The following is a 25,736-nucleotide window of genomic DNA, read 5'->3' as shown; positions in this document are numbered from 1 at the left end:
TAACACAAAATATAAATCAACTGAATTTTTATTCGTGTTTACTAAACAGTTTTGACAAAATTTTTCTGGTATTTTTGTCTTTAGTGTTACGATTTTATTTTCACGGTGCATTCGTATTATTCCGTACGATTTCGCAACAACAATTACAGTTCACCCCCTATAACACTGTTGATTTTTCCGTTTTATATGAATTCCATGTTGTACGAGTCACTTAGATTTTACAAATACGTGATCCGTTCACAGCCCAGCACACGTATTTGTAAAATCTAAGTGGCTCGTACAACATGGAATTCATATAAAACGGAAAAATCAACAGTGTTATAGGGGGGTCGACTGTGTATTAGTTTTTATCTGCACTTAGCCAGAGGGTTCAAGATCTTTAAACGTGTTGAACCTCTAGCACCGTGCCACCACACTGAGCGAGAAACAGTGGAATGTTATGCAAGACATTTTAATTTTTCTGTGCTGACGAAATGCCTTATTTCTCTTTCTGTTTCTTCGCAAACTTTAATTACGTCTTTGCTGGCACGTGTCAATGGTTCATTATCTTTCAGCTTAGTTTTATTCGATTACGGCAACGCAAAACATGGGCGATCTGCAGTAGGTCTTTCATGGGAAACTGGCCCCTATTTAAGTGTTACTATGTTACTAACGTGAAGAAAACCTGTAAAACTCCACGTGCCGGGCCAGTTGGCCAGGAGCGAACCAACGACAAGTCCACCAGTGGTGGACCTCATTACCTCTCAGAACCAGCTGAAATCCTGCACCAGAGTTATTACAAGAGAATTTCTCCTCGCAATACTTTCCGCCGAAAATCCTTCAACGTATTCAATACTTTAGGCGAGAAAAATGTTAAAGATACAAACAATAAATCCGAGTTCAGGGAACAAGAATTAGTACGGAGTACAAATGAAATGAAAGAGCACGTCTAGGGTTCCTAATCTCGATTTACGTAAGCAACACCACCAATGTGTCGGAAACGTCACGTGTCACGAAACTCGTTCAGTGAACTGTCCGAATGAACGAGTTGGTACCATATGATATTCTTCAACGGGGTTAATCCTTCTGCCAGCTTAATGGCGTCACTTCCGGTTTTCAAGTAGCTTCCCTAAACTGCCACTCCGCTTACTCTGGGGACGCAATGCGTAATATTCTTCCCGAATAGGAGTAATCATTACAGATATCGATCAGGCTCGCTCAGAACTAGAGTCGCACGCACGCAACACGTGACAACACATACACTCAATGTTTTCGGGACCACTGTCGTCTCCGTCAATTTCGTTTGTTTATTTCCGAGTGTATCGAAGCGACGTAAAACAATTCGAAGGTCATATGCCTCGTGGAAACTGAACTGTTCAATTATTACACGGATGAGAAAACACGATACGCAGCGATGCGCGTGCTTTCGCAGAAAAAACGTAACGAGTAGGTAATAATGCCAACAAATTGACGTTTACGGACATTTTAAGATTCTTTTCGAGTCCCAAAACAGAAGAAATGAAGAAATTTCTTGGTGCGTGTCGTGAATATCGTTAGATTTACACCATGTGAAGCGGAGGAATTAAGGATGTCGATAGAGTGAAGGGTAAATAATGGACGATCCTCGGAGACGTTTCGAAATCGTAAACAAACTACCTACTCGAAATTCATAGTAAATTATGGAATCGCCGTCCGAATGTCTAATCCAGGATGATCGATTTTGTGGATTAGTGTGGATGAAGGAGAACACTTGTGAGTACTTCTTACATTATATCATTATTTAATATATTTGATAAAACTTCACATATTGTAGTATCTGAAAGAACTTATTAATGCCTGTCGAATTTTGGGGTTCGTCCTGACACACATCTTATATTTATATATATTGTTAACTTAAAAGTTACTCCATATAGAGCTTTATTTATTTATTTATTTATTTTTTCCATTATAATAACAATGGATAGAAAATAGGAAAAATTATATAAGCTAATAATAAACGTGGCATTTAAATATATAAAAAATTAATCACGTGAATAAATAAAAATGTAATAAATATTAATTTAGGGATTTTTGGTCTGCTTAGGTTTAGACACATTAAATAATTATTTTGTTTTCAGTCTAATTTATTATAGGCCTATATAAAAAAAATAGCTACAAAAAATAATAATAATAATCTATTTTTGTTTCGTATTTTAATTATGTATTTAAAAATTATTCAAAAAAACACACATGTATAAGGTTTATAAAGCTGCATAATGTAGTTTGATATAGTTTGTATGTAATTAATTTGATGTAGTTATGTAAAAAAAGACATATTTGTTTCTGTGTTTCCTAATTTTAGCATTCTAGATATCGTTATGTATTTAATACTTAATTAAAGTATTTAAGAGTAAATGTACTATGTTCACACTGTTCGAAGATGCATTGTTTATTGAAAATAATCACTAAACATAATAAAGTGTAATGATGATTTGGATAATAAATTATGAGAAGAAATAGTCATTTTCAGTAAGCAATATTCAACAGATAACAGGAGAGATTTTTTATTGTTAGCACTTACTACTCTGTTCAAATCAATACGTCATGTCGGTTATCTAAACTAGCCTGTAGGTGACTTCAGTTCTATCAATAATGTACCAGCATATATGGAAAATGAATGATTTTTTAATACTCAAGTACAAAATATAATTGAAAATATATGAAAAATTTGAGTTTTTTCCCTGTAATGTATGGATGTTAGTGTGGGGGGGGACGATTTTTTCACTCAATTTAAAGCTTCATAACTCCTATGCCTTTTGTCGAAAATTTCTGAAATTTTGCAGGTATATTTATGTTTTCGGGGTAAATATTTCTGGAAATTTTCAATAAAATCGAATCATTGATTCGGAAGATATTAACGTGTGGCGACCCTATCTCAAAAAGCTTAGTGTTATATTTTTACTCGTACCAATTTTTAATTGAACAAATAAAAACTCGTCTCTACCCTAAAAAATAGACTATTGGTCTTCTTATTATAACTGATAATAAGTTACAGAAGTTATTTTTTAAAATAAAATCTCGTAACAAATGGTGCCACAATTTTTTTTAACTTTTCTAATATCTTTCTTAATTAAACAAACATTTTTCGCCGGAAAAGTTACGCAACTCGTTGCTGGATTTTTACCTTCTCGGTTATTATATAGCCTATACATAACAAGGGAAACGTCAGAGTTTTATGCAAATCTCCACGTTACTATAGAAGAGTTATCTCTACTATAGTATTTTGAGATATTACTTTCAACAATTTTCGAGACAGGAAAGCTCTTTTATAATAATAAAAAAAATTCCTTGGATGTGTGTTGACGTCTATTTCGCTTAATTAATATCTCAGAATGGGGTAAAGATTAAGAAAGAAAATTTGGCACGGTGAGGGTCATTGATGCTATTAAATTTTGGTGGTAAAAGGTGGAGGGGCGAGGAGATAGAGAGGGGGTCAAGTATCTCGAGGGGGTAGGACTTAATAACGAATAAAATCTTCATTGACATTTACACTTTTTCATAAAACTCACCCCTGAGGCTCAAAACTGAGGCTAGCTTATGGCTCCCCCTTTGTTCTAGTGTTAAGCGTTAAATCCACCCAACTTAAAAACCAATTTCTTTCCCATTGATGTTTCAGAATGGCACTTAATTAATTTGAACTGCTTTAATTGCTAAATTCGTAACGATTTAACAATAACAACGTTTCATTTTATGACTCGAAAGTGTCAATATTACACGTGTCGCTTATGTACCACGTTTTGTTTCTAGAATTAATGAATTTAAAAATTAATTTCGAATTCGTTTACCTTTTTGTTAGTCGAATCTTTACACGCTGCATCCGTTCTTTAAAATAAGATGTCCGGGTTTTCTTTCGTTGAAGGAAAGCTGATAAAAGTTAATAAAATAGTTATTAATAAAGATAATTTTTGCACGTCTACTGCATTAAAAAAAAATCAAGCAAAATAACAGACGGAGAGTAATTAAAGATATTTGGAAAAATTGAAAATTACGGACATAATTTTAAGCTTAAAGTATTGACAAAAGCTTCGTTGTTTCAATAAAACTGTACAATAATTAACCTTGAAAATGGACACCTCGAATGAAAAGCCGCTTTCGATTGACGAACGGTGCTGTTTACTAACTGAAATAGCAAACTGTGTAACGCTAATTACAGTCATTCCAAATTTAGAAGCGTTTTTACCAACATGAAATTTAAAAAGAGGTAAAAATTTAAGTTAAACAGACTTTTCGTTGCAAATAAAAAAAACAAAATTGGATACAATGCTACCATTTCCTGCTACTGAAATAGAACCAAGAGTGTAATTAACTCTTCAAAAAGAAAATTTATTGACAACTAAAAGCAATTTTTTTTTTGTTTCTTTTTAATTTAAATTGTCGACTGTATATTTAAGACTTTTCTACCTTAAAAATATATTTCATTTAACTGACTTTTGGGACACTGATCTGAATAGGCGAGAATAATCTTTTAAATTTAGACGATCGGATGGCCGAGCGGTTAAAGTGTCAGCTTATAGCTCTGGGGCCCGGAAACCAATCCGGACGAGTCGAAAAGCCCCAGGAAATTTTATGGAATTGTCCTTCCGAATATGTCGGGTGCAGTTCCTCACCACCCGGCCCCCCATTGTGGACCTGACCGAACCCACGATGGTCTTGATTAAAAAAAAACCTCTTAGCGAGTCTTTTTTAATCAAGTCCGTCCATTTTTCTCGGATGCATCCCAAATTTCAGCCTTTTCTCTGGGTCTAGGAGGAGTTTTCAAAATATTGGGAAGAGCCTACATTTCATGTATTTATATACTTTTTTGAAAGTGGACATGCAATTAATTAAAGTGTAAATTAATGCATTGATTTACGATGCATCGTACATTACATACTAATGTTTGCTAGCAACTTAATTTTATTTAATGAAAAAAGTGAGTCTTACATTTTCTCCTAATATCCTTCATTTTGAAGCATATTAGACGAGTGGATAAAACTACTGAACACTTGTCGACCAATGAACGAACTGACAGCCTGGAGTTTTGCGGGTTTTCTTCACAAGTCTAACCACCTAAATAGGGACCTGTTCCTCATAAAAAGTCCTGCCAGGAGGCATCTCCTTGGCAGACAGACCATTGCGTTGCCTTATCCCACTAAACTAAACCTTCATTTCGGAGAAAAGTGTCCTCTGTTTTACTCCATCAAGCCACCTAACTATGGAGTACCTTTTTCCAGATTAGATGGAGTGTTCCCGCATGGAGAGCATTAAAGATTGGTTCGCACTGAGCGAAAATCGATTGCAAATTTTAAGCAGCCGATCATTTGCAAGCAAGAGAAAACGTCAGTTCGAAAAACAAAATGGCTGCTTCCGATATTCTGTTGTTAATCACATTTGTTTATTTATCGAGAAAAAAAAAGATATGCCAAAAAGAAAACGATGCTGGATGAGAGAAAAGTTTCTGTAGCTATATTGAAAACAACCAGAACCACGTGACAACTAGCAGAAATACGATTGGTGGCTCGTCAACCAATGGCCAAGCGGTCTACGTTCCTTGAACACTGGGAGTTCGGTCGTGGATTCGCGCCTCACTCGGACGGGCTGGCCACGTGGAGTTTTCCGAGTTTTTTCCACGTCTGTAACGCCTAAATAGAAACCAGTTTCCCTTAAAAAGACCTCCCGGAAGGCATCCTCTAGGCATATCGCCCAAGTGTTGCGTTACCATAACTTATTTGGTGGTGAAATTTTTTCGCTAGAGAAAAAACTGGACAGTTCTGCACTTCGGAACGATTCGCGAAACGGTAAAATTCGCTGGAAACGACGTCATGTCTGACGTGTTTTTCCGTTCTGTTTTTGGCTTTCGCCAGCGAATGGCGTTCAGTGTGAACTAAGCTTAACTTGTATGTTAATTTTCAGGGTTTGTAGGTTCAAATTCATTCTAAATTAATCTTACCCTAAAATGTACACATTTTTATAACATAGCTGTAGACATATTTTTACAAATAAATAAATGTGTAAAAAGTTATAAATATGACAGATGTGCGCTATTTGTTTAAGAATTTAACATTTTCCTTGAATTTGTCCCAAAGATGACCCAAAAACAATTAAAAAGATAATTGAAAGTACAAGTAACTTAATGTTTTAAATGAATAAAAGTTTCACGTTGTAGACAAAATAAGTTCTTAATTAAAATTTAAATTATAATTTAATTAAGTAAAAAATAATTACAGTCGGCCCCCTATAACATTGTTGATAATTCCGTTTTATATGAATTCCGTGTTGTACGAGTCACTTAGATTTTACAAATACGGTGTGCCGTTTACAGCCCGGCACACCGTATTTGTAAAATCTAAGTGACTCGTACAACACGGAATTCATATAAAACGGAATTATCAACAGTGTCATAGGGGGGTCGACTGTATTTAAATGGAAGAAGGACGGTGCAATTGAATTTACTATAAACGCATGACACTTAGCATAGGGTCAGCAAGATTTATGAAGTTCCGGAGAACGCGTCGAACTTAATTTATGTTTACGTATTGGGCCAATTGGATCGCGTGCCGCTTTCGTCTGTGCTGCCCTTTTCCTAATCTCCAGAGGGGAGGGTCAATTTTCAATTATCGACGAACAACAGAAAATTTACGACATCTGGCCTATTCCAGAAATATAAAAAAAAAACTAACGAACTATATTTGTCCATTGTCCCATGCGACTTCGTCCTACGTTGATCAAGACTTGGCCTCAAAATCAAGGGACGTTCCTTGTTTTTTTAGGCCAAGTTAGCCTCCAGATTGCAACCGGTGCCACCTTGTGGGAGCGCTGATCCGATATAGAATCAGAGTTTGAAATTTCTTGAATAATGTACGATACCTTTTTTTATATAGCTTGTGCTCCCCCTTTTGTATAGTCTGCTGGAGTCGTTGTTACGTATAGAAAATTTCTTTGGAATTTCGTAAAACCGGAAGATCATAATTAAAGTATCTCTATTTAACGCTTTTCTAGAAAAATGTTTAGCGGTACAAATGCAACCAAATCCGGTGTAGTGACATTTCCGTAAAAACCAATACCAAAAGTGCACAGCGATATTGCTCAACATGGTGTCCATTCTGAAGGTGTAAAACCTGAAGGCGATGAACAGTGTAACTGTGATGCTTTTCACATACATTGTGATACTATCTTTTCAGGCTGTCGAATTTGCAACAAGTTCTGCATAAACCACACTAGGGCTTTTCTCGCTTTTAGAACAGCTGAATTATACAAAAGCTGTGAATGGTGAACACTCGTGTGGACCGGACAATTTCAGGAAAGTAACAAACTTAAAAGCTTTAGAATATTGTCAACTACAAACGTCGCAATTCTCATTTTATCTTTATTGGACTGACTACCCCTATTTTTTTTAATTGAATTGCTCTTTCGTCGCTTGCAGTTCCAAAAAAAATGCCAGAGTAGTATGTTTTTGTGACTATTTTTTTTTTTTTTAAATATCCACTTTTGAGTAAAGAATTGATCTTCATTAATATACTTTTAATAAACTATAGTCATTTATTACGAATTAATGCCGATTACATTTATATTTTGTAATACAGAAGAAAACCCGGAAAACTCCACGTGGCCAGGCGCGAACCCATGACCAGTGTTCATTGCTTTTAATGGCTAATTTTTTATTATTTTAGCGCATTATTTTAAGGACAACGGCTGTTGTCGAGAGGTTAAAAATAGGATTTTTAGCGGGCGAGGCCGTTATTTTGTATGCATTTTTGTTCAAAAAGAAACGTCTCCGAAAAAAAAAAATGGCCGCCGTTTAGAGGTGACCATTATCGGAGTGTATTAAACTCTTATTCGGATGATAAAAAAGTGTTGGTATAGTATTGTGTCAACTACTAAATATAAAGAGAAGTAGATTGATGTCAATTAATGACTCATGCAATTCATTTTGCTTATTTTTTTATTATTCTTAATTACACATTTACCGCTTCCCCCATGAATCAGTATGACAAATATATGTAATCGACCAGGAAAACTAAATAAACTGTATTTATTACTTACTGTACGTGTTTATGCGATTTTATTTCTAAAATCCATTAGAAATTTCATCGGAATTTTTATAGAAGCCATCTTCTACACGCTAACGGATGTGATAAACACAAAATTTAACTTATTTTTTTTTAGTAAAAACGATGTGGCAACGAACGGAAAATATATTTCAACGCATTGCTTATGATATAGCCTACTTTATAAGAATATCAACAAGACAAAAATCTCTTTTTTCCCCGACGTCATATCGGAAACACGATCTGAGAAACAAGTAATTATAAAAAGATCTTACGTCTCACTGCCGTAATTTTTACACTGATTAACAAAAGTGGGTCTATTGGATTCGGTTATGCAAGATTTTCGTACGTAATCCTGAACTATTTGTTAAGCTATGCATTTAATATAATATAGCATTTTAATCGTTAATAACTAGCCTACTTCATTACCTACTTACACGAGCATACACTGATGTAAGCAGGTAATCAGGTAGTATGCTCGTGTAGATACAGTAGGTAATGAGGTATGTTAATTTTAACTAATGGTACCACTAAAGAATTAACTGTTTATATAAGTATTTTTTATTTATTTATTTTATCTAACTGTCAGATGTTTAAAACGTCATTTTTCACGTGATTTAAATAGTCGAGAAGTTGATTGGTAGATACTGTTGAAGCTTAATAATAATTTAACGTATCTGAAATGTTTTTATAGAGCTAAGTTTACATCGTTAAATATTTTTTCGGTAAAAGTGGGCGTCGAGCTGAAAATGATGGAACTACTGGCTTACAGCACTCGCATATTTATTGATGTTGGCGTGAAGTTGAGATCACTCCATCATTATTTTTAATGCCGAGATTCCTTACACAAAACCAAGAAAAATTCCTTCCGGATAATTGATATAGTTTCGAGTATGTCCGTTATTTTCTTTTTTTCTTTTTCTTTTATTAATAAATTAATTTATTTTTTAGTCAGTATATTTAGTCAAATTCACTTATGTCAATTAAATTTTAATGATTATTTAAATAGCAAAATATTATATGCAGAGCCGGATTTATACAAGATAGAAATTGCGGCTTCACACTGTATTATTTAGTGAAAGAGACGGGCCCCTAAGCTATAAAACCCATCACTTTCACTAAAGGGACAATATATTATATTCTAAGTAATGGCGCGTAATAGCTTCATGGGCTCCCATACAAATTTGAATTAGGGGGCCCACGTACATTTTGACTACAGACATTTTTCTTCGAGGGAATTTTTGAGGAAATAATGTCTTATAAAAGAATGGTTTGGGGGCCCCAAAGCAATTGATTTTTTACCCATAAGATAACGCACCACTATAGCTTATATTCTACAGCTTACATCCACAAATCTACATCCGGCTTTGACTATGTAGGACCTATGTATGTAACTATGTGTATGTAATTAGGTAGGCACGTTTCTGTATGAAAAAGTTTTCATAATGCTTAATTTAATAACATTATTATTATTTAAAAAAACTCCTAATAACTAAAATTTATCAATTATAAATTAACAAAGTTTTACCCCTTACAAGATCACTTGAATTTATCGATAATATTTTTAAACCTGTTCAGTTTCTATAATCCCACATTTGTAATGGTTATAGAACAATTAAACCAGTTAAGTGTTAAAATTGCATGTTATTACGACAGGGATAAGATCCGAAATCATTGGCTAAAGTTCTAGCGATAGAGCAAAACATTGTCTATCGTTTACATTCAATTTATACTCATCAATTTACTGAATATTCGTCATCCGGCCATTTACCAGATCGCTAATTTAAGTCGGTTCTTCTCTCTCCTAACAATTAGTCTATGAAAAAAATTACTCTCATCTTATATAGCTCTCTCTCTTATATATATATATATTTATTACAGAATAAATATACACGAGGTCACCAGAAAGAGTTTCACCTATCCAATAAAAGATTAAAAAATAACATTTTTATAACTCGAGCTTAGAATAATAATACATTCATTGGAGCCGTCAAGGACTAAGCCATTAAACAAGGCGAAAACAATCAAAAATAGCCATAGGAAATTAGTGTAACGTCGACTGGACGGAAACGACGTGAAAGATAAGAGATGGAATGATTTAACATAAAAAAAACCGAAATTATTTATTAATAAAAGCTTACATTTTCGATCCAATATGGTTCCTAAACGTGATACTCCTCCTTCGGTATCGAGTTTTCTTGAAGAAATTCTAGCAGGTGTTTATCGACGGGCGAATTTTTATTTTCGTCAAACTCGAATGAATCTCCCGTTCCCACTCGAAAATCGTTTATAATCTTTAATAATTTACAACCTAAAAGAAAATAAAAAAAGAGGCAATATCTAGATTAAATTCTGCACTGTTTATTTGACTAAATAAGGGATTAATTCAACAGCTTATCAGTTTACACTTCTTAAATTTAATGGGATGGGGGTTGAAGTTGAAATCTTAAATCACTCATTTTTCTTTTATGTGTTTAGTTATAGGTAAATGATTAAAGTGGCCATCCTATTGAAAATCGGCCATCCTCTCGAAGCAAAAGGCACGTTTTTTAATTTGTAAAAATAACTCGGCCACTGTTAAAGAAGAAAATTATCCCGTCACTTCCGCGAAGAACAGATAACAAGAAGCATTAAGTATCATCGGAACCAACCACTGTACGTTGTAAGTGTAGCAATAGTCACCAATGAAGTATAGGAGCTCCGACGAGACTAGGAGGGGATCCGTTATGTCCTCATCTTTCAAGGCTGTTGCTGTGTCCCAAATGAAATAACCCTATCAGCATTTTCAGGTAAACTTAAATCGTTGTTATGTATTAGTGTTTAATAACGTAATTTATGTTACATCTGTACATTCGTCTTATTGTTAGTTACGATTAACTGTGCGACACTTAAGATTAGTTGTTAAAATATCTGTTAAAATTCGAATTTTAAGACGAAGAAAACACTTGGAAATTAATTCTATTTCTAGATATTTTCGTGTTCTCGAGTCTGTAGTTTATTTTTTAGAAATGTTTAAACAATTTGTATTAATTATTTAATAAGTAAAATATGCAAAAAAAAAATTTTTTTTTTTCTAACACACAAGAAATGAAAGGGGGAATAATTTATAACAAATGTTTATTAAGGTCCTAGTAACATGAGGCTGTAATGGCTTCCCCCTTGATAGGGCCTGTTAATAATTAATACACGTTATTAATTGTTCTGTTCGAGAGTTTAATTACTGTTAATTTTTTTTTTTATCTTTTACAATTGCCCATCTGTTAAAATTTCTTTCAGTTTTCCCTTTAAAGCCGATGAATATACAGATTTCTCTACTAGTTTCGTACTCTATGGTATAAAAATAATAATAAATCAAAACATGATTTTTATGTTTACAGAGCAAAAATGAATTTGTGTGTATAATACTCCAAGTTTTTACGCTATTTTCGGCCTTAGTATCGATGTCATCGTGATCTATTTATCATTATAAATATGATAAAATCAAATTATTGACTAATACGCGTATTTAATTACACTTATATCTTCTATAATCAGATCAGACGTGTACAAAAAAATATATGTATTTTTTTTGTACGCTAGTTATAAATCTCTTACCTCCTATGAGTCAGGAGCAAAAAGTAAGATCCATTATTTTTTTTTTTAACGCAAGTTTATATGGATTTTATGATCGTCACTTTCTTAAAATAACACAGTTTTAATCGGAGTGTTATCAACTGTTTATGTTATTTGGATTATAAAATATGATAATGTAAGCCGATTTTTCTTTTAGTTTATATAAAAAGATGTCGAATGATCGAGTGGAATAAAATTTCTTCGAATTTTTAGGCACGCTGATCTACTGGAAAATGAAAGCAGCTCTTTTGTTCTTGCTGGTGTTTTCGGTTTTGTGTTGTTCGGTTTTTTGTAACACATGCCAACCGACACAGGACACATACTTAAAGACGGAAGGCGATATTTTTCTGGTGGGTTTATTTGATCTTCATCATGGACGTCATTGCCAATTAGTGAAGAAAGGAGGGCAACAGCAGATGCTGGCAGCTTCGACAGTCATCGACTGGATTAATAACAGCACCATTTTTGATGACGTAAAAATTGGTATGACTTCAATTTAATTTTTTTTTTTTTTTTAAACTTTTTAATTATTGTATTGGTAAGTTAAATTAACTTTCGTAATGTGTGTTTACGTTTTGTAATGAGTTATAAATAGTTTAAATCTATAATTTTATATTATGTAGTGTTTAAAAAGGTTACTACTCTCGACTTCATCATTGTAATCGTTTACTTTTTTCAAATTTTGCAGTTTTCTCTATCAAAATTCTTATAAATCCTCGCTTAAAACTTATTTTTCCTCAATGTTTTCCTACTATATCATTTAGAAAAATGCTTCTTATATCATTTAAAATTATTATTAAATCATTGTAGTTTACTTGCATTTGTATAATGTAGCTTTAAATACACAGGAAGCTAGTACATCTCTATCACTATTTCTCCCATTGTGGTGTACTTGAACACACGAAAACAAGGCACAGTTAACTGAATTTTGGACCGCACTATATTATAAATAATTTTTTTATTAAATCTTGATTCGATTAAAACCGTTATGTGAAGGCAGTTAAATCATTTAAACAATAGTTTCACAACAGCAAACGGTTGATTATTCATAAAGAAAAGAAAGAAAAAATAAATAAATAATAGATTATTTTTGACCATTTAAAGAATGGCATTTGTATTATGTTAATTCAAAGGATATTATACGTTCTTCCGTATGACATAACAATACAAATTTTAACTAAGTTTAACGATCATTGTAAGATCAATGTCAGTATGGTACTGGTTCAGGAAGCAAGTTAAAAGAAACTGGACATTAGAAGCAAAATATGTCTCCAATTTCCAGCTTTTTTTTCCCCCTAAGAGAACAGGAAAACAGTCTCGGATTATGTTCCTATGAGGCCCTAGGCGTTATTTTGTTATAAGACCCTTTATGTAAGAATGCTTATTTTATGTTAAAAAAGACAATAAAATCGTCAGTTTGTGTATTATGCTACAGTTCTCGCCGGGGTGCGAAATATAAATTCATTAAATTTTTAAAGGTATATTATCATTTTGCAACGCAATTTTTGAGGCCCCTCGAGACGACCAGGCCCTAGGACCGCGCCTGTTGGATAATCCGCCACTGTAGGCGAATAATAATTAATAAATTATTAAAGATAAACAGAGGCTTGGTGCATAATCTTGGAATTTAATCGGAATATCACTTGACAAAATCTTATTCTTGTCGCCTCAACAACAAGTGAGATCCTGTTTTCATAATCTAATACCGATTTAGACCAATTAAAATGGATGATTTTACACAATTTAATAATAGAAACTGGGAGTTTTTCGATTAAATTTCCAGTGTCATGTGTTACCTATCAGCTTCACTTTTAATTCTCGAGGGGTGTCCCTTATAATTATATAATTTTTTTAAATATAATAATAATAATGATAAAAAAAAAGGTCCAGTTCCTCGAATGTAATTTGATCTTTGTTAGACGAATATTGTCAGATGTGTTGTGACAGCTGCAGTGATATTGACGACAGTTTATTTGTATGAAGGAGGATTTCGGTTCTCTCATTGTTATTGTTTACCCCCCTCATCCTCATCTGTGCAGAGTTTAGTTTAATTTATAGTTTATTTATTATTGAAAAGTAGGAAATTAACTTTTAGAATAACACAGGAGGCTGATGTACACAGAAGAATTCGAGGGGTTTCAGCTGATTTAGAATGATTAAAGATAAAATCATTGCTCTTCTTTCTCTTACATAATTAAATGCTAATTTAATTTGAATCGTTATTCATATTATAAACGTTCTAGAAAAGGGGGAAAAAAAGATTTAATGCTTCGCTTCGTCTGGTGAAACGTTATCCTTTAACTCTCTACAAGGTCGAAGCCACAAGTATGCATAATTATGCAGATTATTGTAATTTCAACTGTGCCATAAGCTGAAAAATTCTTTAATGCGGACAGGGAAACGTTAATTTAAATATATATATAAATTAAATTTAATATATTTTAATTAAAATGTGCCTAAAATACTATTTATTAAAGTTATTACAGTACAGAAACAACATCGATAACTACATTCAAATCTATGTTCGCCTCTGAAATTGGCACTAAATCGAGTGTAGCGCTAAAGCGAAGAACCTCAAACAACAATAACGAAACGACATTACCAAAGTAAAAAATTTTCTATTTAATACTTACTTGAAAGATCCGTTTACAGTCTCTATAAGAGGGTGGCACTGCTTAAGAATCGCGCTATATCGAGGTTTGGATGTAATTAATCAGTACTGTTAATTGGGCGAATTAACTGTGTTAATCTAAAGTCTACGTTGCAAATTATTCATCATTTTACACAGAATAAATAATGACTTTTTAAATTCCGAATAAATATTTATTGCGAATGCATAAGTAAATTTTACTTGCATCAGTGTATATAACTCACACTCCGTCCATTCATTTAATGGAATTCAAACTGCGATTATGAAGCTCAAGCTGTGAATACAATTAACGTGTTCGTATGTAGTGTCGGGTCACTTTTTTCAGGAAAACATTGCTTAATTTACTTGTTTTTTTCTCTTGCAAAATTAACTCGAATATGTAAATAATTTAATGAAACGGGTAATTAATTATTTGTTAATTTTTTCAGGTTTTTTGTCTTTGGATACGTGTTCTGACGTCCAAACTACAACTAGACAAATAATACGTGGTTTGACAGAGACGAAGTTCTTAAATTCGTGTGAACAGCATCGTTTATTGGGTAGGTAAAATGTCAAATTCTTACTCTGTTTGATGAAAATTTAATTAAAACTCGATTTTCAGGATTTCTCGGGCCTTCAAACAGCAGAATTCATAGAGAAGTATTGAATTTCTTACGCCCTTTATCTGTTCCTTACGTCCCCATCAAGATCACGGATTTACATTCGGAAATTAGGGTAAAATTATTCTGTGGACACGTAAAAACGTTTTAGATTAAATAAAGTTTAATGCTTTTCCGTTTTCTAGGTCATAGTTGAAATTTTGGCCCAATTCAGCTGGTTCAAAATCGCTCTCCTAAGCGTTAGTGAGGAACTGGAAGAGGATTTTTACCAAGCTGCTGCTGATTCAAATATATGTGTAACAGTTTCGAGTATAATAACACACTCCAGGTATTGAATTTTGAAGATTTAACACGGTCGAGGAGTTGGATTACATGTTAAAACGCTCGTATCTTTTAAAATTTATTAATTACAGGGATGATTACGATCATTTCTTCAAGGAAACCGTGGAGAAATCAATAGACGTTATTGTTTTATTGGGTACAGAGTACGAGTTAGAAGAATCTATACAATCGGCAAACTCCAACGTACAGAATAAGTTCTACTGGTTGGCAGCAGGATTGATGCAAGAGAATATCGAATTAAACCTAGATTCGTATAAGCCTGTAGTTAGATCTTTGTTAGTAGTCGAATCGTCCGAGATATTAAATAACGAAAAATACGAGAACTTAATTAAGAAATTGGATAACGAAGATTTATGCTTAGATTGCTACGCTTCTGATCCTTCCGTTCGTGCGGCCATGATGGGAGTTTTAAAGTACACTTGGGCAATGAAGAAAATCAAAGATGCCGAATGCCTATCCGAAAATAAGAAGTGTCCGCACTTGAAAAAAATAATTAAAAAGCAATTAATCAAAAAATTGAATGGTAATTTTCACGAGGAATTCAAAGAACTGCCGTTTCAAACTGGAAATTCTACAATATGGTCTTACCAAGATGCAAGCCAAAGCAACGCGATTTTTCATCAGGTAAGTTCAAACTATTNCTCCATATAGAGCTTTATTTATTTATTTATTTATTTTTTCCATTATAATAACAATGGATAGAAAATAGGAAAAATTATATAAGCTAATAATAAACGTGGCATTTAAATATATAAAAAATTAATCACGTGAATAAATAAAAATGTAATAAATATTAATTTAGGGATTTTTGGTCTGCTTAGGTTTAGACACATTAAATAATTATTTTGTTTTCAGTCTAATTTATTATAGGCCTATATAAAAAAAATAGCTACAAAAAATAATAATAATAATCTATTTTTGTTTCGTATTTTAATTATGTATTTAAAAATTATTCAAAAAAACACACATGTATAAGGTTTATAAAGCTGCATAATGTAGTTTGATATAGTTTGTATGTAATTAATTTGATGTAGTTATGTAAAAAAAGACATATTTGTTTCTGTGTTTCCTAATTTTAGCATTCTAGATATCGTTATGTATTTAATACTTAATTAAAGTATTTAAGAGTAAATGTACTATGTTCACACTGTTCGAAGATGCATTGTTTATTGAAAATAATCACTAAACATAATAAAGTGTAATGATGATTTGGATAATAAATTATGAGAAGAAATAGTCATTTTCAGTAAGCAATATTCAACAGATAACAGGAGAGATTTTTTATTGTTAGCACTTACTACTCTGTTCAAATCAATACGTCATGTCGGTTATCTAAACTAGCCTGTAGGTGACTTCAGTTCTATCAATAATGTACCAGCATATATGGAAAATGAATGATTTTTTAATACTCAAGTACAAAATATAATTGAAAATATATGAAAAATTTGAGTTTTTTCCCTGTAATGTATGGATGTTAGTGTGGGGGGGGACGATTTTTTCACTCAATTTAAAGCTTCATAACTCCTGTGCCTTTTGTCGAAAATTTCTGAAATTTTGCAGGTATATTTATGTTTTCGGGGTAAATATTTCTGGAAATTTTCAATAAAATCGAATCATTGATTCGGAAGATATTAACGTGTGGCGACCCTATCTCAAAAAGCTTAGTGTTATATTTTTACTCGTACCAATTTTTAATTGAACAAATAAAAACTCGTCTCTACCCTAAAAAATAGACTATTGGTCTTCTTATTATAACTGATAATAAGTTACAGAAGTTATTTTTTAAAATAAAATCTCGTAACAAATGGTGCCACAATTTTTTTTAACTTTTCTAATATCTTTCTTAATTAAACAAACATTTTTCGCCGGAAAAGTTACGCAACTCGTTGCTGGATTTTTACCTTCTCGGTTATTATATAGCCTATACATAACAAGGGAAACGTCAGAGTTTTATGCAAATCTCCACGTTACTATAGAAGAGTTATCTCTACTATAGTATTTTGAGATATTACTTTCAACAATTTTCGAGACAGGAAAGCTCTTTTATAATAATAAAAAAAATTCCTTGGATGTGTGTTGACGTCTATTTCGCTTAATTAATATCTCAGAATGGGGTAAAGATTAAGAAAGAAAATTTGGCACGGTGAGGGTCATTGATGCTATTAAATTTTGGTGGTAAAAGGTGGAGGGGCGAGGAGATAGAGAGGGGGTCAAGTATCTCGAGGGGGTAGGACTTAATAACGAATAAAATCTTCATTGACATTTACACTTTTTCATAAAACTCACCCCTGAGGCTCAAAACTGAGGCTAGCTTATGGCTCCCCCTTTGTTCTAGTGTTAAGCGTTAAATCCACCCAACTTAAAAACCAATTTCTTTCCCATTGATGTTTCAGAATGGCACTTAATTAATTTGAACTGCTTTAATTGCTAAATTCGTAACGATTTAACAATAACAACGTTTCATTTTATGACTCGAAAGTGTCAATATTACACGTGTCGCTTATGTACCACGTTTTGTTTCTAGAATTAATGAATTTAAAAATTAATTTCGAATTCGTTTACCTTTTTGTTAGTCGAATCTTTACACGCTGCATCCGTTCTTTAAAATAAGATGTCCGGGTTTTCTTTCGTTGAAGGAAAGCTGATAAAAGTTAATAAAATAGTTATTAATAAAGATAATTTTTGCACGTCTACTGCATTAAAAAAAAATCAAGCAAAATAACAGACGGAGAGTAATTAAAGATATTTGGAAAAATTGAAAATTAGGGACATAATTTTAAGCTTAAAGTATTGACAAAAGCTTCGTTGTTTCAATAAAACTGTACAATAATTAACCTTGAAAATGGACACCTCGAATGAAAAGCCGCTTTCGATTGACGAACGGTGCTGTTTACTAACTGAAATAGCAAACTGTGTAACGCTAATTACAGTCATTCCAAATTTAGAAGCGTTTTTACCAACATGAAATTTAAAAAGAGGTAAAAATTTAAGTTAAACAGACTTTTCGTTGCAAATAAAAAAAACAAAATTGGATACAATGTTACCATTTCCTGCTACTGAAATAGAACCAAGAGTGTAATTAACTCTTCAAAAAGAAAATTTATTGACAGCCAAAAGCAATCTTTTTTGTTTCTTTTTAATTTAAATTGTCGACTGTATATTTAAGACTTTTCTACCTTAAAAATATATTTCATTTAACTGACTTTTGGGACACTGATCTGAATAGGCGAGAATAATCTTTTAAATTTAGACGATCGGATGGCCGAGCGGTTAAAGTGTCAGCTTATAGCTCTGGGGCCCGGAAACCAATCCGGACGAGTCGAAAAGCCCCAGGAAATTTTATGGAATTGTCCTTCCGAATATGTCGGATGCCGTTCCTCACCACCCGGCCCCCATTGTGGACCTGACCGAACCCACGATGGTCTTGATAAAAAAAAAAAACCTCTTAGCGAGTCTTTTTTAATCAAGTCCGTCCATTTTTCTCGGATGCATCCCAAATTTCAGCCTTTTCTCTGGGTCTAGGAGGAGTTTTCAAAATATTGGGAAGAGCCTACATTTCATGTATTTATATACTTTTTTGAAAGTGGACATGCAATTAATTAAAGTGTAAATTAATGCATTGATTTACGATGCATCGTACATTACATACTAATGTTTGCTAGCAACTTAATTTTATTTAATGAAAAAAGTGAGTCTTACATTTTCTCCTAATATCCTTCATTTTGAAGCATATTAGACGAGTGGATAAAACTACTGAACACTTGTCGACCAATGAACGAACTGACNTTTTTTCCCCCTAAGAGAACAGGAAAACAGTCTCGGATTATGTTCCTATGAGGCCCTAGGCGTTATTTTGTTATAAGACCCTTTATGTAAGAATGCTTATTTTATGTTAAAAAAGACAATAAAATCGTCAGTTTGTGTATTATGCTACAGTTCTCGCCGGGGTGCGAAATATAAATTCATTAAATTTTTAAAGGTATATTATCATTTTGCAACGCAATTTTTGAGGCCCCTCGAGACGACCAGGCCCTAGGACCGCGCCTGTTGGATAATCCGCCACTGTAGGCGAATAATAATTAATAAATTATTAAAGATAAACAGAGGCTTGGTGCATAATCTTGGAATTTAATCGGAATATCACTTGACAAAATCTTATTCTTGTCGCCTCAACAACAAGTGAGATCCTGTTTTCATAATCTAATACCGATTTAGACCAATTAAAATGGATGATTTTACACAATTTAATAATAGAAACTGGGAGTTTTTCGATTAAATTTCCAGTGTCATGTGTTACCTATCAGCTTCACTTTTAATTCTCGAGGGGTGTCCCTTATAATTATATAATTTTTTTAAATATAATAATAATAATGATAAAAAAAAGGTCCAGTTCCTCGAATGTAATTTGATCTTTGTTAGACGAATATTGTCAGATGTGTTGTGACAGCTGCAGTGATATTGACGACAGTTTATTTGTATGAAGGAGGATTTCGGTTCTCTCATTGTTATTGTTTACCCCCCTCATCCTCATCTGTGCAGAGTTTAGTTTAATTTATAGTTTATTTATTATTGAAAAGTAGGAAATTAACTTTTAGAATAACACAGGAGGCTGATGTACACAGAAGAATTCGAGGGGTTTCAGCTGATTTAGAATGATTAAAGATAAAATCATTGCTCTTCTTTCTCTTACATAATTAAATGCTAATTTAATTTGAATCGTTATTCATATTATAAACGTTCTAGAAAAGGGGGAAAAAAAGATTTAATGCTTCGCTTCGTCTGGTGAAACGTTATCCTTTAACTCTCTACAAGGTCGAAGCCACAAGTATGCATAATTATGCAGATTATTGTAATTTCAACTGTGCCATAAGCTGAAAAATTCTTTAATGCGGACAGGGAAACGTTAATTTAAATATATATATAAATTAAATTTAATATATTTTAATTAAAATGTGCCTAAAATACTATTTATTAAAGTTATTACAGTACAGAAACAACATCGATAACTACATTCAAATCTATGTTCGCCTCTGAAATTGGCACTAAATCGAGTGTAGCGCTAAAGCGAAGAACCTCAAACAACAATAACGAAACGACATTACCAAAGTAAAAAATTTTCTATTTAATACTTACTTGAAAGATCCGTTTACAGTCTCTATAAGAGGGTAGCACTGTTTAAGAATCGCGCTATATCGAGGTTTGGATGTAATTAATCAGTATTGTTAACTGGGCGAATTAACTGTGTTAATCTAAAGTCTACGTTGCAAATTATTCATCATTTTACACAGAATAAATAATGACTTTTTAAATTCCGAATAAATATTTATTGCGAATGCATAAGTAAATTTTACTTGCATCAGTGTATATAACTCACACTCCGTCCATTCATTTAATGGAATTCAAACTGCGATTATGAAGCTCAAGCTGTGAATACAATTAACGTGTTCGTATGTAGTGTCGGGTCACTTTTTTCAGGAAAACATTGCTTAATTTACTTGTTTTTTTCTCTTGCAAAATTAACTCGAATATGTAAATAATTTAATGAAACGGGTAATTAATTATTTGTTAATTTTTTCAGGTTTTTTGTCTTTGGATACGTGTTCTGACGTCCAAACTACAACTAGACAAATAATACGTGGTTTGACAGAGACGAAGTTCTTAAATTCGTGTGAACAGCATCGTTTATTGGGTAGGTAAAATGTCAAATTCTTACTCTGTTTGATGAAAATTTAATTAAAACTCGATTTTCAGGATTTCTCGGGCCTTCAAACAGCAGAATTCATAGAGAAGTATTGAATTTCTTACGCCCTTTATCTGTTCCTTACGTCCCCATCAAGATCACGGATTTACATTCGGAAATTAGGGTAAAATTATTCTGTGGACACGTAAAAACGTTTTAGATTAAATAAAGTTTAATGCTTTTCCGTTTTCTAGGTCATAGTTGAAATTTTGGCCCAATTCAGCTGGTTCAAAATCGCTCTCCTAAGCGTTAGTGAGGAACTGGAAGAGGATTTTTACCAAGCTGCTGCTGATTCAAATATATGTGTAACAGTTTCGAGTATAATAACACACTCCAGGTATTGAATTTTGAAGATTTAACACGGTCGAGGAGTTGGATTACATGTTAAAACGCTCGTATCTTTTAAAATTTATTAATTACAGGGATGATTACGATCATTTCTTCAAGGAAACCGTGGAGAAATCAATAGACGTTATTGTTTTATTGGGTACAGAGTACGAGTTAGAAGAATCTATACAATCGGCAAACTCCAACGTACAGAATAAGTTCTACTGGTTGGCAGCAGGATTGATGCAAGAGAATATCGAATTAAACCTAGATTCGTATAAGCCTGTAGTTAGATCTTTGTTAGTAGTCGAATCGTCCGAGATATTAAATAACGAAAAATACGAGAACTTAATTAAGAAATTGGATAACGAAGATTTATGCTTAGATTGCTACGCTTCTGATCCTTCCGTTCGTGCGGCCATGATGGGAGTTTTAAAGTACACTTGGGCAATGAAGAAAATCAAAGATGCCGAATGCCTATCCGAAAATAAGAAGTGTCCGCACTTGAAAAAAATAATTAAAAAGCAATTAATCAAAAAATTGAATGGTAATTTTCACGAGGAATTCAAAGAACTGCCGTTTCAAACTGGAAATTCTACAATATGGTCTTACCAAGATGCAAGCCAAAGCAACGCGATTTTTCATCAGGTAAGTTCAAACTATTTAAAATACGTAGTAAATATAAATACAAATATACAGTTTAGAACTTTAGATTAACGTACAGAATGCCCCATAAATTACAATCTATAGTAAGAAATGTCTCAAAATAGATGATTAGATGGTAATATTGCTGTTCAAGGAACAAATGGCGCTCTGAACTGAAGATCACACCGTATATTTAAGATTTTATTATTAAATCCTAGTATGCAAATCGTAATCCACCGAAAAAAATACAGTAAAATTTAAAAGGAAAGGCTAGATTTAGACTTCTTGTAGCCTTATATTAAACTATAGGACGACAAAGAAGCCCAGAATAATGAATAAATAATGATATGTATATTTTTTAATCGTAATATTTCTCAAACAGTGAAGAAACGTGACGTATATAATCATGGGTTGACTGTGATACGTTTTTTTGAGGAAGGAGTGACGTTCCTTATAATGTGACACCCTGAGTTGTAGCTTGTTTAGCTGATATATACTGTATAACTACTGCTATACTACCCTCTTGACTGTACCTTGCGTACCTATATATAAATCTGGCTGTGTATTGTAATCTGAACCAAGAGCGCCCATAGGAAGACTAGGAGAGGCAGTTGTCTCCCTCTTGACTCTCTCCAAGGTCGCTCATCTTTCAGTGTTACCAAAAAATGTGGATTCGGATCTCATTTGGGATCAAATCATTTATGTTTTTTTGGCAGATACATAGGTTAACACTAAGATTTTCATTCTGTATATGACTTATTTCCTAATTTTGTTTGTTTGTTTGTTAGGTTGGATATTTTGCCCAAAATAAACTAAAGATAAACACAAAGAAACTAGACATTTTGCAACCGATGGGAGGAGGATGGTTTAAAATACCCCATTTCCATTGTGAGAAGAAATGTAACTGCCTGAATGAAGAAGCCATTCGACCCAAGAACACTACTGGAAACGGAATTTGGAAGTCGGCAACATGGGTGACGGTTTGTGTGACCGTTTCCTGTATCGGTATCATTGTATCGGCAACCATTTTAGCTTTTATACTGTATCATATGTGTTCCGGGATATCTCTGGAGGGACACCACGGTTTTATATTGTTAACTTTAATCGGTATTATTATTTTGTACGCATCCGTCCTTCCTTACGCTTTTCACGCGACAGAGACCGTCTGTGCCTTACGAGCCTCCGTTTTGGGCTTGGGTTACGCTGCCGTTTTCTCGCCAATGATCGCTAGATGTTTGATGCTAGCCACTTCTGGCACTTTAGGATTAGCCGGACACATCAATGGGATCATTCAAACGTCGCTGTACTGTTTTATCTTTGGTATACAAGTGGCATTGAGTGCCCAGTATTGGTGGTTGAATCTAGGATCTCACATTTTATACGAAACTCACTGTCCAGCCAGATGTGCCACTAACCAAACCATCACGGTATCTTTATTAATATACAACATGCTGTTACTAGCTACGCTCTTGTTTCTAACACCGTTTTGCATCAAAACAAGAAGGAACTACAGGGAAGGATTGTTTTTCCACTTGGCTAGCTTAGTCACTTTTGCGGTTTGGGTCACGTGGTTTACTTTATATTTTGTATTTTCTTCCGAATGGACTGATCCTGCCCTTTGCTTAGGCTTTGTTTCGACAGCTACTGTTATAGTAGTAATCGTTTTCTTGCCTAGAGTGTATAAAATTGCCACCGCATCCTCCAGAAACAATTCCAAGATGAGACTTAGATCTATAGATCAGTTAACATCGTCAATTCGTTCGAATAATACTTCAAGAAATCTTTACAGTTCTGTTAAAAATACTTTTGGACCCTTAACTAATTCGCAACCTTTAAAAGATGAAGTCGAGTCGGATGTTTATGACGACGGTTCGTTGCCTACCATTACACATCTATAATATAAATAAATTTATCGAAATTCTTTCTTTGTTTAGGAGGAGGAAAATTATTTTTGGATAAACTTTTGTCTTTTTTCTCGATTTTACTCTAAATGAATTTACTCTAAATAGACTTTTTCACAGTGTCTGAAAATATTTTAACATCCGAATTCGTGTATAATTGTAGGATATTGTATGATAATTTCTGAATAATCAACTTATAAAGATTAATATAAGTATTTTGTTCTCTTTTGAAGAAATTTAGCTAATATAAAGGGTGGGCCAATAGTCAATTAACCCACTCTAAAGACAAAACTATCACTTACAATCTGAAAAAATTCGTCAAGATCCTTGTTCAGGACACACGTCACGGGGATTTCGACACACTTCAATTGCTTGAAAACAGCACGGTTAAGTGACTTTTGGATCACCCTATAAAATCAAATTTTACATTAGCCAAATTTCCTCAAGAAATTTCATTATTATTATTATTATTCGAATATTACTGCTTTAAAATAATAACAACATGGCATAAGAGATTAATTTTCACTTGTAATTTTTAAAAAATTATCATAAACCTAGTTGATATTAATGAATTCTTTTTATTTATATAGGAAGAGGCATAATTTAATAACTTATGAGAGAAAAAAAAATATTTTCTGATTTGTTAATTTTATTAATAAATAAATATAACAGGATTAGTGTAAGAGGTCAATGGTTCGATCGAATAGTAAAATCACAAGGTTACATTTTTAGCAACAGGAAAGATACAAAGTGTCGGAACATAAAAGTGAGCAGAAAATAATTATTTTTTAATAGTTTACATTTGTTATGGTTAAAACACTTCACACGATTATTTACACTATTTGCATGAACTATAATCTCCATTGTCTCTTCTCTGTCTATATATCCCGAAATTCACAATGAAAGACACGTGACAGATAATTTCACAGTAAAACCGTCGTTTGCACGCAGTGAAATCATCTGTGACGTGTCTTTCATTAGTATTTCACTAAAAAAAACCATTAAAAATATTTTTTTTTTCAATTTTCGTGCATTAAACACTCAATCATAATTTAAAGTAATTTAAAAACTAACCCACGTATGACTAAGATTTTTTCTCCGATATTTCTCTCTTATATTAGTTCAAGCCTATTTATTTATTGGCTAAATAAAGTTAGCAATATTCCTAGTCCAACAGATTATACTGTTGTATATATATATATATATAATTATGTCAGAATTGAGTGTTAGAATTTCAATTCAGTTAATTAACACTATATTCTTCGTTGACTGATATAAACACGATTGATTTTATGCGATAAATTGATGAAATATTTCAGCAATGTGACCGTGAAATGGAAATAAGCTAGCCACAACAACAACCTTCTTCAAGAAGTCAGAAATCTTCAACTTCAAAATTTCCTTCACGAAGATTTGGAAGTTGTTTACGTTGTATTTAGGTAAGGAATTATTGTTTACTTATTTGGAAGGTATGGAAACAATAATTCCTAATCTTCCTAATAAGAAAACATCATCTTCCAATCAGAAACCTCCTTAAAAAGATGGTTTTTTTTTTTCAAATTGTTTTTGTAAAATTCCATAAAATATGTACAGATGTATGTAATTATTATTGCTTTAATCAAATTTTTGTAATGCTAAATTGATTAAAATCGCAAATGTTTTCTATCTTAGATATGTGCTAAATGAGTAAGAAATTTGTATTAATTTTTGTTTTTAAATCGGAAATTATTTTCCTGACGTAGAGCACTGAAATTATCATGTACAAATTGCGAATATTTCATGATAGTAAAAAGCCACTAAATCCAATTAGTTTCATATAAAAATGTGTTCATTCAATTTACTTAGTTTTGAATTTTTTATATATATATATACGGT

The 25,736-nt window shown here is 32.8% G+C and overlaps 2 protein-coding genes and 1 long non-coding RNA gene across 5 annotated transcripts in view; 2 read left to right on the top strand and 1 right to left on the bottom strand.

Annotated features, from left to right (window-relative positions):
* Positions 1 to 25,736, bottom strand: part of LOC111632468 — an 80,284-nt gene that overhangs the window by 48,903 nt on the left and 5,645 nt on the right. For both annotated transcript variants that reach the window (XR_002757872.1, XR_002757870.1), the window contains exons 2-4: positions 24,164 to 24,269; positions 10,187 to 10,356; positions 3,804 to 3,882 (exon numbers count right to left, since the gene is read on the bottom strand). This is a non-coding gene — a long non-coding RNA (uncharacterized LOC111632468). The remainder of the gene's footprint in view (positions 1 to 3,803; positions 3,883 to 10,186; positions 10,357 to 24,163; positions 24,270 to 25,736) is intronic.
* On the top strand, positions 1,108 to 22,047 carry LOC111632233 (G-protein coupled receptor family C group 6 member A-like). Of its 2 annotated transcripts, none has more exons than XM_023376712.1 (8): positions 1,108 to 1,731; positions 10,524 to 10,834; positions 11,871 to 12,140; positions 14,736 to 14,846; positions 14,909 to 15,021; positions 15,092 to 15,234; positions 15,320 to 15,872; positions 21,964 to 22,047. In XM_023376712.1, exons 3-8 carry the CDS (start codon positions 11,891 to 11,893, stop codon positions 22,030 to 22,032), a joined length of 1,239 nt encoding a protein of 412 aa, XP_023232480.1. In that variant the 5' UTR covers positions 1,108 to 1,731; positions 10,524 to 10,834; positions 11,871 to 11,890; the 3' UTR covers positions 22,033 to 22,047. The 2 variants fall into 2 exon arrangements, with proteins under 2 accessions (XP_023232480.1, XP_023232416.1); XM_023376648.1 differs by lacking the exon at positions 1,108 to 1,731 and adding an exon at positions 8,666 to 8,936.
* On the top strand, positions 20,544 to 25,732 carry LOC111631963. The gene is made up of 5 exons (XM_023376344.1): positions 20,544 to 20,937; positions 21,000 to 21,112; positions 21,183 to 21,325; positions 21,411 to 21,963; positions 22,749 to 25,732. Exons 1-5 carry the CDS (start codon positions 20,790 to 20,792, stop codon positions 23,856 to 23,858), a joined length of 2,067 nt encoding a protein of 688 aa, XP_023232112.1. The 5' UTR covers positions 20,544 to 20,789; the 3' UTR covers positions 23,859 to 25,732.

Source organism: Centruroides sculpturatus, unplaced genomic scaffold (assembly GCF_000671375.1).
Source record: "Centruroides sculpturatus isolate CEXI.00-Female unplaced genomic scaffold, Cexi_2.0 scaffold91, whole genome shotgun sequence".
NCBI classification, from domain to species: Eukaryota; Metazoa; Arthropoda; class Arachnida; order Scorpiones; family Buthidae; genus Centruroides; species Centruroides sculpturatus.
The sequence above is the reverse complement of the archived record's forward strand: the minus strand, read 5'-3'. Positions and strand labels throughout refer to the sequence as shown.